General features: G+C 44.7%; 1 protein-coding gene across 4 annotated transcripts in view; it reads right to left on the bottom strand.

Annotated features, from left to right (window-relative positions):
* Nucleotides 1-13013, bottom strand: part of MACROD2 (mono-ADP ribosylhydrolase 2) — a 1869528-nt gene that overhangs the window by 1751804 nt on the left and 104711 nt on the right. For all 4 annotated transcript variants that reach the window (XM_078647087.1, XM_078647088.1, XM_078647086.1 and 1 more), the window contains exon 2: nucleotides 8068-8226. In XM_078647087.1, the coding sequence (XP_078503213.1) occupies nucleotides 8068-8212 (145 nt within the window). In that variant the 5' untranslated portion in view covers nucleotides 8213-8226. The remainder of the gene's footprint in view (nucleotides 1-8067; nucleotides 8227-13013) is intronic.

The following is a 13013-nucleotide window of genomic DNA, read 5'->3' as shown; positions in this document are numbered from 1 at the left end:
CCGGCCATCTGGATTGACTAACGGAGGCACCCTGACAGCTCCTAATTATAATGTATGTACTTCTTTGCGCGAGCACGCACGAAATATGCCCAAAATGGCGGAACAAAACTACATTTACCCTATCACTTCAAGCCTATTAAAACGAAAACACAAGGAAGACGAATCACTGGCCAAATGACAGAAAACGCTAAGGAATGTGTGGAATTCCTCTCGCCAAGGCCCTAAGGATACTTCTTCTTTTATTTCTTATAACATTAGGATCTCGAAACTCCTCCCCCACTTACAGTGGGGAGGAGTCCGAGCCCTAAAAAGCACATACGTATAGTACCCACCGCTACTAGAACCAAACTTTGTTAGGGATGGGAGGTGAGGGTCGGGGACAATTCAGAGAGTGAGTTAAGTATCTTCAGAGCTTAACCAGAATTTCTTGTGTTGTGGCTCCTCTTACCGCTCTGGAACAATAGTGGCAGCCAAGTTAGCTATCATTCAGCTGTGCTTTCTATTGAAAAGGCATTTTTTATATTTCCTTATAACTTTTGACCCTGTAGACATTTGCAAGATGCTATGTTTCCTGACTGTCTGTCCACAGGGTAAAAGTTAATAGGGTGGCAGCTGAAAAAATTTACAATTTAACCTTTTAGCTCTCCCCTTGCGAAAAGGGGGGGGAACTCCGTTAAATGATTTAAACCAAACTTGTTGTTAAAGTATGCCTTTACTCAGAAAGCATCCTTTTGATTTTATTTGTTATAAATCCGTTCAGTAGTTTTTGAGATATTCAAGTTTTTAAAAAAAAGGTGTTGGCAGGGTTTAAAGGGTTAATGCTTTTGTATATCTTGGCGATTGAAAAGCTATTTGTCAATTTGCTTATAACTGCAGCACCGTTTGACCAATATGCCTGAAATTTGGCACTTTTTTGGTACGTTCAGACTACTATTGGTATTTTCAAAGTTCTGCATATCCATAAAGGGGGGCTCCAGATAAAATGGGAAGGGGCACAAACAGTGTTCATTTGCTAATACGTCTGGAACTGTGTGATGACACAAAATTTTGCAAAAGCTTAGAAGGTTTGTGTTTTTCAATGATATCTCAAAGTTTGTGTCAATCTATCAAGAATATGACAAAGTTAAAAGAAGTGTGCAAACCATTTTCAATTGCTTACACCGTTAGCACAATTTGATGATTCTGCATTAGCTGTGGGAAGCAATTAGCAAGTTACATGTAATACAGGTATTTCAGGTTTTGTGCAAATCCAAAGGAGGGAGGAGTTAAAGAAGGGTATCAAAACAATTTTGCCTCATTAATACATTTGGTACGGTCCTATGGATGTGCATGAAATGTGTCAGATTTAGCATGTTTAGCCTGTTCTTGGTTTTCTCATTTCATGAAGGGCCATCGAAAGAAGCGGGAGGGAGGGAGAGAGAGAGACTTTGAGGGGAAGTGAAAACGTATTGATCTGATAATAATGTGCCACTGTTTGGTGGATCCACAATAAATTTAGAGGATTTAGTTTACTATATGTTATGTTGAGGTTTGAGTTAACAAGTTTCATTGACCAACAACTAATCGCACAAAGCCTGTGTTGTTCCTATATCATATGTAGTTCAGCTGCAATTAGATCTTGCTCAGACAAAACAAAACTCCTGCTGCAGCATTCCTATAGTTCATATTGCATACACTGGGCACTTCCCATATCTCAAAGATTTCCAAATGTCTCCATCCTCTTAAGTCTGTTATTTATACGTCGTCAGTTGCTCCTGTTTCCGGTGTACCACAACATAGATTGCCTTTTAATTTTTCCGCTAACCCCAGTAAGCTGATACGTATCATAAATGCACTCCACACCAAATTCCTCTAAGCGAATGGTGCCTAAGCTTCCTTGCTGCTATCAGGGCTCCTTCCCAGCATGGCCTTGGGTATTGGTCTTTACCCATCTGTGGGTCGATGCTGCTCAGCTGTGCACAGACTGGTGCGAGACTACACCATATGCAACTCCACCATATGCATCTTTACTCCAAGCATACAGACCACACACCGGTCTAGGCCTCCCTAACCTGGTACTTCACATTGAATGCTTAGTGCTAGATCTGCTTTGTTCTTATCAAGTCTCTGCTGGTTTGGGGTGATGGCGGGCAGGCTGCAGGTTGGGGGTTGGCAGGGAGTTCCAGTGTTGTTTTCCACCAGAGCTTGCGCATGTCCACTATGGCCACATGACGGGTGTCAGACGACGCGTCACTCTCACCATGGCCTCATCAGATATGTACCGGATTCATCTGTGCGCCTTCAGGAACACTCCATAACGCCACGATTGGAGCTTCAGGGAAATGTGTCTGCTACATTCCTCATCCAGACTCTGGTACCCCAGCTGTGGTTTTTGATATCCTCGAAACCATGAGTTTTGGGCAAGCGTCTACATAGTATTATATTGAGTGTTATTTCAGGTTGGTTAATTTTACCTCCCATCCAACTCTCTGCCACCCCACCACCCCCTGCAACCCCAGTTCTTTCCAACCTCACCCCTCCACCTAGCCTTAGGCCAGTGGTTGGTATCGGTCTATTGGAGTTTATGTTGTATATTATATTAAGGTTTTAGTAGTACAAAATGACTATATTTAACCTGTCTTATGTATGCATGACCTGCCTTCTATCGTGGGATAAAGTTTCGCTTTTGATTGCAGTGGAATTTTAGATGCACCATAGACCCTTTGTATAAGTGTGTTATAGCCTAACAAAATATCATAAAAAAGGATTCTCCAAACAGGAAAATGATACATAGGTACTTTTAGTTAAGCGCCGCATCGTGCACCTTTCTATAAAGACAAGAGGACCATTGGAAAAATCACAATTCAGACAATACGGTACCACTTGCACAGGCCCTATGTATAAAGGTTTACTGAGTGGTAAACCATAAAGTATGTGGGAGATGGGATAAAGACATTAGAAAGATTTTCTGCTGAAGAGCTCTGGAAAGAAAACATCTCAGGATCAGTATACAATAGACTAACTATGAATTACTTTATGGCTAGTACAGGAAGCAGAATGCATGATGGTATTTCTTTGTTAGATAAATTGAGGTGAAGGGGAATTGCTCTCTAGTGGGCAGGATATACAATTCAGAACCATCTGAAGAAGACGAAAACTCGGACATCCTGAATCAGGATAGCATGATAATGATGTAACACCGTGGAAAAACATAGGAGTCTTCTGGCACAACTGTTATCACTGTTAAAGTGCTTATTCCCCAGTTTACCAGAATAAGAGCACTTCCTAGAAAGGCCTTTGATATATAGTGCACCAGAATAGCAGTTTTGAAGAGATTAACTGTGTACATCAATGATATAGGTACAGAATTCACAAGCGCATAGCGAAAACCCACTGATACTATGTTTCATAAGAGTCTGGAAATTACACACCTTTGGTAAAGCCTCTGCTTGATGTTGGTGCTGTTCTGAATTACGTCAACACACTGTTCAGCATCCTTAAGGCATTCCTGGCCTTGTTCAGTCGCTCTTGATGCCACTACCCACCCCTCCATCATCTCGGATAATCCTGCCTAATTATGCAAGCTCTTCAGCTATGGATAAATCATCTCAATTCAACTTGATTGGTGAAAACGTTGGGATGTTGAGTGTCATGGCTTCTTATTTCTTCGTGTTGATCTTCAGGCCCTCTTGCTGTGCACAAATGAGGCAAGGCATCTTTTCCAGCATATGCTGGTGGGTGTGAGAGAGCAAGGCTTTGTTATTCATATAGTCAAGGTCATTCAGTGTAGAGAATAAGGTCCATCTAAAGCCTCTGGCTTGGTCTTCTGTTGTGCGTTTCCTCACCCAATCAATGACTAGGTTGACGATCAATGCTGACATGACAGCCGGAGCAAAGGCCTACCTATACAAACCCCAAATTATTTTGTCTACGCTTTAGTGTATATTTCACTGTCATTTAGTATCCAATCCAAAGTTTTCTCTAGCCTACATTTAATTATGATTCTACTACACTGCAACTGATAACTATCATGTCTACAACAACCAATTGTCACTTTGGCACCCCATAAGCTTTACTTCAAAGTTTTCAGTAGTTCTGTTAAGTAATCTTCATGTTTCTATTTAATCCTGCACTTCACACTTTTTTGTGACATTTTTTCTGCTTTTGATGTCAAATCCCATCTTAAAATATGGTCCTCGGGGAGGAGCCTAGCTCGCGACCGAGATGGCCGCGTTTTAGCTCGGCTCCGTCCGGCCGCCTGTTTATCTTCATTTATCCTGTATTCCTCTTGCCCCGGGAAGCCCTCCTTGCTGTGTTTCGGTACTCCAGTCACTTAGCGGACACTTACCCGTTGCTCCGGTGATCCTGAGTGCTGTCGATCCTGTGCAGTGATCCCGCTCGGAGCCTCCGGGGCGGTCTGGCCGGGCCTCCTTGCTACGCTGGGCCGTGACGGAACATGTTGGTCGGCCCTTGCTGGCGCTGTGGAGCTGGACGCGGAGGCTGATGTGTGAATTGGCCGGCTGTGCCCCTTGACGGACCCGACTGGCCTGGGCCCAGAGGTATGAACGCTGCTCCTCGCGGGAGAACCTACTCAATTGTCTGGTTGGGTCCCCCTTCTATTCCCCGGCCCGGCCATTTTGAATTTTTCCGCCCGGGCTCGGAGAACGGGGCCGGCGGTACGGGGGGACCGACGGACATCCTTCTTCTGGTGGCTCTCCTTTCTGCCTTGGGGCGCCCTGCCGCAGTCTGGCTGACCTCCTTTTGCTCTGGTGTTACCCCGGCCGGGGTTCCCGACGACCGGGGACGTGCTGGGCTCTTAGGATGGCGGCCGGCCCTGGGAGTCTTTGCCGGGCCCGGGCGAGCACTGGGGGCCCGCCGCATGGCCCGGATGTCGGATCTTGTAAAGAGTTTCCTGCGCTTCGAGTTGTCCTGGATGCACTGAACTCCTGGCGGACTACCGTGGCTGCGTCTGTCTCCACTGTGGAGGCGGACCCTCATTTTGAACAATGCGGGCCCCCGTCATCGGATTTGGCCTCCTCGTCGATGATCGCGACTGATGTGCTCCTGGACTCTGTGCCCCCGGCGGGGACCGCATCCTTGGCTCGGAGAGTCTCCGACGCCCCCCGTTGTCCTGTCTGGTTGCCTCGGCCACTGGGCTGCGGTCCGCTTGTATCCTGGCCTGGCGTCGACGATCCTTCCAGTCTCTCTTCGCGTCGACTCCCCGACCGAGAAGTATGTTCCGGCCCGGCTGGGCCTGCCCCGTTCGAACTGTCCTTGGAACTCTGTCTGCAATACGATTGTTGTACTGTGTCTTTCCTGGATCTTCAATATTTTCTTTCCAGTTTCTTCTTTGGACTGCCGCGAAATTTTCTCCTGAGCCCTGTGTCCCTCATCGTTTGCTCTTTGTTTGTTCGGATGGTTACAACCTTGGACAAAAGTGGACAGGGCTGAAACGACTTTTATATGCGGTAGTCTGGTTTCTTTGTTATGTGATTGACAAGTGCTGTTGTGATGTTCCTGTAATTTTATGGGACTCCTGAAACTTTTTCTAATATCGTTAACTTCCCATGGGCTATACCCTTCCCTTGTAGCAGGTGGCGGGATGGAAGCAGATGATACTGATTTTTCGCCCTCCCCCGTGTGCGTTGTTCCTTCCCTTCCCCTGCCCCTTCCCTTTTGTCTTTGTTTCTACCCTGTTCCTTTTCTTCTATATTTCGGGTTCTATTTAGGGCGACAGGCGCGCTGCCGGGGGGTAGGCCATAGCCCTCTGCAGGGGTGTAGGGAGGGCTTGTGGGGTGGGTGGGAGGGTCTGTTGTTGTTTTTGGAGGGGTCTTTCTCTCCTCCTTTTTTCTCCCTACTTGGTTCTATGGCCCTTGTGTATCCCCTTTTTCGGGGCTCTGTATCGCCGTCTGTCCCCCGGGTGTCTTTCTGGTGTATTTTTCCGGTATTACAAAGATGGTGATTTGTTCTGTTTGTCTTCCTATTTTGTGGTCGATTTTGTACCGGAATTTTGTTTTTCCTGCTTTGTCACCTGGGGGCGGGTGGTTGGGTTGGGGTCCCTTCCTTTTCCTTTTTCCCCCTTTCCCTTCCCTCTCCCCCCCCTTTTTGTGGGGTTTTTTTCTACTTGGGGGTGCATTTCGTATCGTTTTGGTATTTGGGTCCTTTATTGTGCTGATCGGTGGGACGGGTGGTGGCTGCGGTGGGCGGGCAGTGGATTGTGTGCACAATTGCTTTTCTTTCTACCCGTTGTTTTGCCCGGTACTTACTGGTATACCTCTGTCGTATTTATTTCTCCTGTGTCTTTAAGATCGCTGCGTTGCTGCCCGCCGCGACCCCGCCCCTCTGGCTTGTGTTATGGCCCGCCAGGCTCCTGACCTCCCAAGCCCGTTCTTTAAAAAAGAAAACTACCTTTCTATTTGTTTGCTCCTGAGATTGCTCTAAGATGCTTGCTCTTTCCCCTGATTTGTTGCCTTAGTATATTGTGACACCTGATATATGTCTCCTGCTGTTTTTGTTATGTGGTGGCCAGCCCTGGTGGGTTGTAGGCCCGTATTTGTGAGCTTTCTCTGTTCAATAAAGGTTTTCAAAAAAAAAAAAAAAAAAAAAAAAAAAAAAATATGGTCCTCATATTTAGTATAAAAAAATCTCAATAGTTAAAATGAAAGGCACTAAATGCAACACCTTTTACATAGGATGCAGTACTTGATCACTGCCTGGGACAGGATTTTAAGGGGAATATGGCATTGGGAGTGAAGGGATCCATCATTAAACCTCCATCTTCTTGGGACTTCCGCACAAATCCAACCCCATCTGCAACACATCTGATATCATATCAAATTTGAACTATACCGGAGTAATCAGAGTAATTTCAGGAATTTTGGGTTAGCCTTGTGATGTGAAATCACTGACAATTACGCCACTTGGGTCATTCAGAGTAATATGAGGCAAAAATGCCAACTGCAAGAGCACAGGAACAGAGCGCAAAATGCATCCTAGGGTAAAGAAACTAGCACTAACCTCTGGATTATGCAGCTTGCATAATCTTGCATAGTATTGCGCTATTACGCTACAGCAAATTACACAAGTTAAGCCTATTCCAAACCATTTACCCATGGCCTTTCCACATATGCCATTAAAACCTTGAATTTGCTGTAGTTATCTACAATGAAAAACTGTCTGCAGATACAAAGCTGTAATTCTAACTCAGTGGAAATAAAAACTGATCTCAGATGACCTATTTGAATTTTATTCATCACACACTTCCCAACATTCCATTACCACAGAAAGGGAGGACACTACAAGGCAAAAAACACTAACTTAACAATGTTAAAGATACCACAAGCAAAGAATACTGCAGAGCCCCAGGTCAATCACACAAAAAAAACAACAACAAAAAATCACACTGCAGATTATGGAGCACACTCTGGAGGAAAGACCTGGGGACGTCTAAGCCAGCCGCCATCATGCGGAATAAATGTAATGAGACAGATAAGTAACATCTATGCACTGTTGTGATAGTGAATAGTATTAATATATTCCATTATCAGCAAAGATACTGGTGCAAACTGGAAGGACTCATTCACCTATCCGGTCATTTTACACAGCTGATCCATGTCGGAACTACATTTCGTCAGGGTCTCAGATATCATAAAATTCTTTTTTTGTATCAATGGCAGCAAATAAGTACATGTCGTTTTGGGAAATGTTTAGCATATACATTCAGTTGTATATATCGCTAAAGTATGTGGGATACCAAAATCCATTAGGAGCATGATAACTAAATTTGACATACACACCATGAATATGTCCAGCAATATAGGGCTGCTTAATCATATTTGGGATCTGTTCTGGGGTGCTGCTGACAGTAAAATACAATATATACATCACAAACTGTTTGCAAGTGAATATGGATAGGATGGGCTGGGTTGATTCTTGGCGGAGGCAGTGAGACAAGGACAATTATTTATATTATTGCCTGAAAACATCATTGAAGGCAAACCTAGAGAGACAGACACACTGGTTGACAAAAACGTAATTACAATATTTAGCTGTTTGAATAGAAATGAAATCCATGGCTGTAACCAATACCTGGCGTTTTGCTGCCGCACACCTCAGGAGCTTCCGATTTACATTCACCTTGGCCTTTAGATTTCATTTCTTCCATCCAGGTCATGATGTCCTTCAGTGGGACAACATCCCTTACATATGTTTTGCGCCTCTCTTCTAATGTCATTTTCAGCAGTCGCTCTAGAAAGGAAAAAAAAGTTTGGGTAAATGGGAAAGATAAATACATTTGCTTACTTTTATTTCACCTGATGCATCATCAGTGCAAACTAATGGTGGCTCTTGAGAAGAAACCCTTATCCTAGGACTATCAACAATGGTTGCACTGCAGAGTGGAGGGGTAATCCAAAGGAACTGACAAAGAGCAACCTGCTTTTTCCTTGGCTGCCTCATGCTTTACATAGTTCACTGTTAAAGTACACATCGCAGAACAATCAGAAGGGGTAGGAATGTCGCTTTGCCAAAAGCAGTCCACCTCTAATTAAAACCATCATGAGTGATGACAAAACATCATTAGGGTTGACCTTGCATAGTATTGTCCTCAGGCTGCTATCTAAATGCGAGATCTCCCTTCCATAATTTATGGAGGCATGGAGCTAAATGGGTACAGGAATCCAGGGGTCCAAGGCAGCTTACAAGGACGTGACTTTACAATGGACTATAGTGTACAAGTATTGCATGTGTGCAGGGCACAAGTCCTATAAAAAGAAGTGGGGGGACTGACAATATGCAAATGACCTCATGACGTCACGTGCTGAGGTGTCCCGGTGTCTGAAAATTACACCGGGACAGTGTCCCGCTTATTTCTGTGGGGCCCAGCTACTTTGGCTGGGGGGACGGCACCCACCCTGTGAAAGAGTGGGGGGAACGCCGTGTACCCCCGACTCGAGCCCTGCATGTGTGCAAAGGGAATGCATGAATTACTGGTGAGCTGGTGCTGAGACCAACATTTGTGTCTTCATCAGACCACTCTAGCATTGAGCATGTCAACTATTTAAGACAATGGGGCACTTTATACAAATTGTTTAGCAAATGCAATAAACATTTTGGTATTACAGAAAGGGAAGCAGTTTGTTGTGCACGCCTGTGCATGGGAGCACAGTCAGCACCTTTGCAGTAGAATGTGTGTGTCCTGATTTGAAAGAGAGAATGCTTTTGCTCGTGAAAGTATTAAACATTAGAGACGCATCAGCAAAAAAAAGCACTGGAGGGATGCACTTAAGATATGGAACACCTGTAAAATCACCCAATCCGGGTGTCAAATAAATAAGAACACTGTTTAATACCATTTCGTGGTCGCTCATACTCGGGGAACCAATATTTGTTCCATGTATGACCCGAATCCATGAGGTAGCCGGGCTCCTTGGGAACTCTTGGGGGTTTGGTCTTTAATGCTGGTCATTTGTCTCCCGCATCGTATCAGAAATTTGCCTACTCATTTCCTTGGTCTCGGACACGTTCTTTGTTGTCTTTATTCAACAACACTGTGCAGGCTCCAGGTGTTGTTGTGAGAAAGAATGGGAAGACCTACTCAAAGTCCTGACATCCAATCAAATGCCCCTCCAAAACGAGCATTTCATAACATAGTGGCGCGTTTTGCTGTAAAAGAAGCACGCGGTTTTTCATTGGACAAAACCGGGGATGTACCACTGAACCGCCCAGTTTGACACTTACCCTCCCCTGGTTGGGTATGACGCACTATGTGACAACACCGAAGAGAGATGCTGGTGAACAAGCATACCAAAACGACATGTCGTAAGCATTACAGAATATGAATGTAGGCCTACTTGATAAGAAAACGTCACATTTATACATACTGATGAATTTGTATATATTGATCAATTTTGGTGACCTCTTGAGGAACTGCAGACTTTTTGGAGTTTTTAATTTTTATGTATGTCACATTTGAAACGTTTTAATATACTGCCTGTATGTTTGCAAAGAGAGTCACCATGTTTAGATTTTGAATGTTTTCTACGTCATTGGGTTTTGTATTTAGCAATTTTTTGATTCGTGGTGGCAAATATGTCAAGCAAAGAAACGAAATATTAACAAGATTTCTTTTAACAGGATTCTTTCTAGTGAGCACTCACAAAGGCACATCTGTACAGCTGTCTGCACTGCTACGATGCACTGCACTCTTCTCATCAAAATTCAAGGTGGGTAGGGGAAAAATAAAAAATATCACTCTCCAAACTTTCTGCAGTAGGAGAACGTAGTGTGCCACAATCATGGCATGAAGGCGACTCTAATTATCCAACTTATTTGCATATATCTTTAGGTACTATGAAAAGCGTCATTGAGGAGAGTAAGCACATCTGGGCATCATGCGTGACCACCCACACTGAACCCTTGTGTATTCTTACATCACCCGTTTTCTGCTGTAAACATGTTGGTCTCCTGTGGCTACTGGAGCACATTCATGGGCAGATACCGGAGATTGTTTAATCACGCTTCTGAAAGATGCTTTCGTATCACACACTCGAAATGATGCCTCTACTACCTTTAAACTTCTCTTGCGTGTGTTCTATTAGATTGTTGGTGTTTTTCTTATTCGTTTCATGATTAAAACTCCAAAACAGAAAACAATTTGAGACTGCACTGCAGATTTATATCCGGGAAATTCACAAGTGCAGCTGAGGTGCGGTCATTTACGTTTGCAGCCAAGAAAAATCAAGTATGATATTCAATGGCAAAGTTGATGTTACTTAGCCATTAAACTAAGTTTTGGCAGGATTTTGGTTTGAGACGTTTTTTGCAAGGTTAACGAAAAAAGGGTCTTACGTGACAGGTGTGGCCGCACACTGACAGGCGCATTTGTGGTACCTCACTACTTGGAACCATCTTTTGTGCACGTTTACCTTGTTTATCGTTTACCATACTTTCATGCACCCCTGCCTGATCCCCGTATGCAAAGTTGTCTCCACCTTTTCAGATGTAGGCGCCTAATACATTCATTTTCTTTTTAGAATTACACACACGTTTCCGAATTGTGCTTTAACTATATTCATTCACATTTAGTTCTTCACGCTTTATTGCTCAGCCTCTCTAAAAGAAAAAGCATGGAAAGAATAAAGTTATCTTTATTGCGAGTTCTTTACTCTTGTGTCCTTTTCCAAACCAGTGCCTACCAATCGCACGCGTAATCTGTGTAAGATCCGCTTTGCATTACCGCAACTGCTCTTGCATCTGTGTGTGCCGATGCCCATTGGGAAAAAAGAAGGGTCTTGGATGAATATAAGTTTTATTGCCTGCACCCAATCCAGACCTCGATATCTAGCAACTATCTGAACAACAAGTCCAAAAGTGGTTCAAAGACATGAACCTCGACAGATCGAACATCAAATTTTACTCAATGCTTAGCCACATGAATTCATCCTGGACATGTTTATTATGTTTATGTTTATTAAAACTTTTATAGCGCGCTCTGTTACCACGGGGTATCCTGGCGCGGTGAGTGAATTGAGAACATAAGTGCTGGAGCAAAGCCTGGATGAACTACAAGAGAGGGGCATTGAACAAGTGGGTCTTGAGATCTTTCTTAAACACAGAAATGGTTGGAGAGGCTCTGAGGGGAAGGGGGAGGGCATTCCAGGCAGAGGCTGCTTTAACTGAAATGGATTGACCTCCCATACGTGCATATTTGAATTTAGGGGTGGTTAATAAACATAGATTGGCCGATCGAAGGGCACGGTTGGGAGTGTAAAATGAAAACCTTTTCTGCAGATATGTTGGTCCCTGGCCATGGACTGCTCTAAATGCCAACACAAGGATTTTAAACAGAATTCGATGTGGTACTGGTAGCCAGTGCAGACTGCGTAAGTGGCTGCGCACGCTTGACCTCCTTGGGAGAGAGAAAAGCAGACGTACTGCAGCGTTTTGTATCACCTGCAAGCGGTGAACCATGTACGCAGGTAGACCACTGAATAAGGCATTGGCGTAGTCGAGCCGGGAAAGGATCAGAGCTCGAAGGACAGACTCCTTGGCTGCCCTAGGCAAAAGAGGAAAGAATTTCCTCAGGGCACGCAAGGTGCCAAAGCAGATGCCGGTCAATTTTTTTATGTGATCCGCAAACTTTAGATCCTGACCGAACCAGACCCCCAGGTTCTTAGCTGGGCCTCCCGTCGCACTGGGACAGGGCAGGTCCGGGGGCCAAATCTGGTCCTTGAAATTGACAGGAAAGGGGCCGAAGAATAAGACCTCGGACTTATCTTCGTTGCACTTAAGTTGGACTTGTGCAAGCCACCTGAAAACTTCCGACAGACAATGCTGGACTGCTGATGGATCGGACACACCCTTAGGCCATGTGAATAGCAGCTGAGTGTCATCAGCATATACTATTATCTTGGCTCCCAGATGTTCCGCCAGATAAAGTAGAGGGGTCATATAAACGTTAAACAATAAAGGGCTTAACGTAGAACCCTGCGGGACTCCAGTTGACAGTCTCTTCGGGGCCGACGAATAGGGGGGCATCCAGACCTGTTGAGTTCTATCACTCAGGAATGATGACAGCCAGTCAAGGGCCAACCCAGAGATGACATCGACTTCACCCTCAAGGAACACATCACCCAGAAAACCAAGAAGGATCGGTACCAGCTCTTACCACTGAAGAAAGTGAAGCCATTTCTCCAAGAAAGTGACATCTGAAAATGCTGTTCAGGTCCCGCACTTGCGCAGCTAGGTGGTGGTAATGCCCCTGCTTCATGGCCTCCCACAATTTACACGGGTCCCACAACTGGGAATCTTACAAGCTGCAGTATGCCTCATAAAGTGCTCAAAGAAATATGACAACATCACCCTGATCTTGATAAAACACCATTGGCTCCCCTTCCCAGTCTAGGTTTGTACTATGCAGGATTGAGCCAGAAGGACCACATTGTCCTAGTAGAAAACAGAGAGCAGGTCAGAAACACAAGAGGCTTTCAGCTCTCATCTGCTCCTAGCGGCGTTAATGGGAATACAGTTTCTAT

This window comes from Lissotriton helveticus, chromosome 6, assembly GCF_964261635.1.
Source record: "Lissotriton helveticus chromosome 6, aLisHel1.1, whole genome shotgun sequence".
Lineage (NCBI taxonomy): Eukaryota > Metazoa > Chordata > Amphibia > Caudata > Salamandridae > Lissotriton > Lissotriton helveticus.
This window is presented reverse-complemented; position numbering and strand designations above follow the sequence as displayed.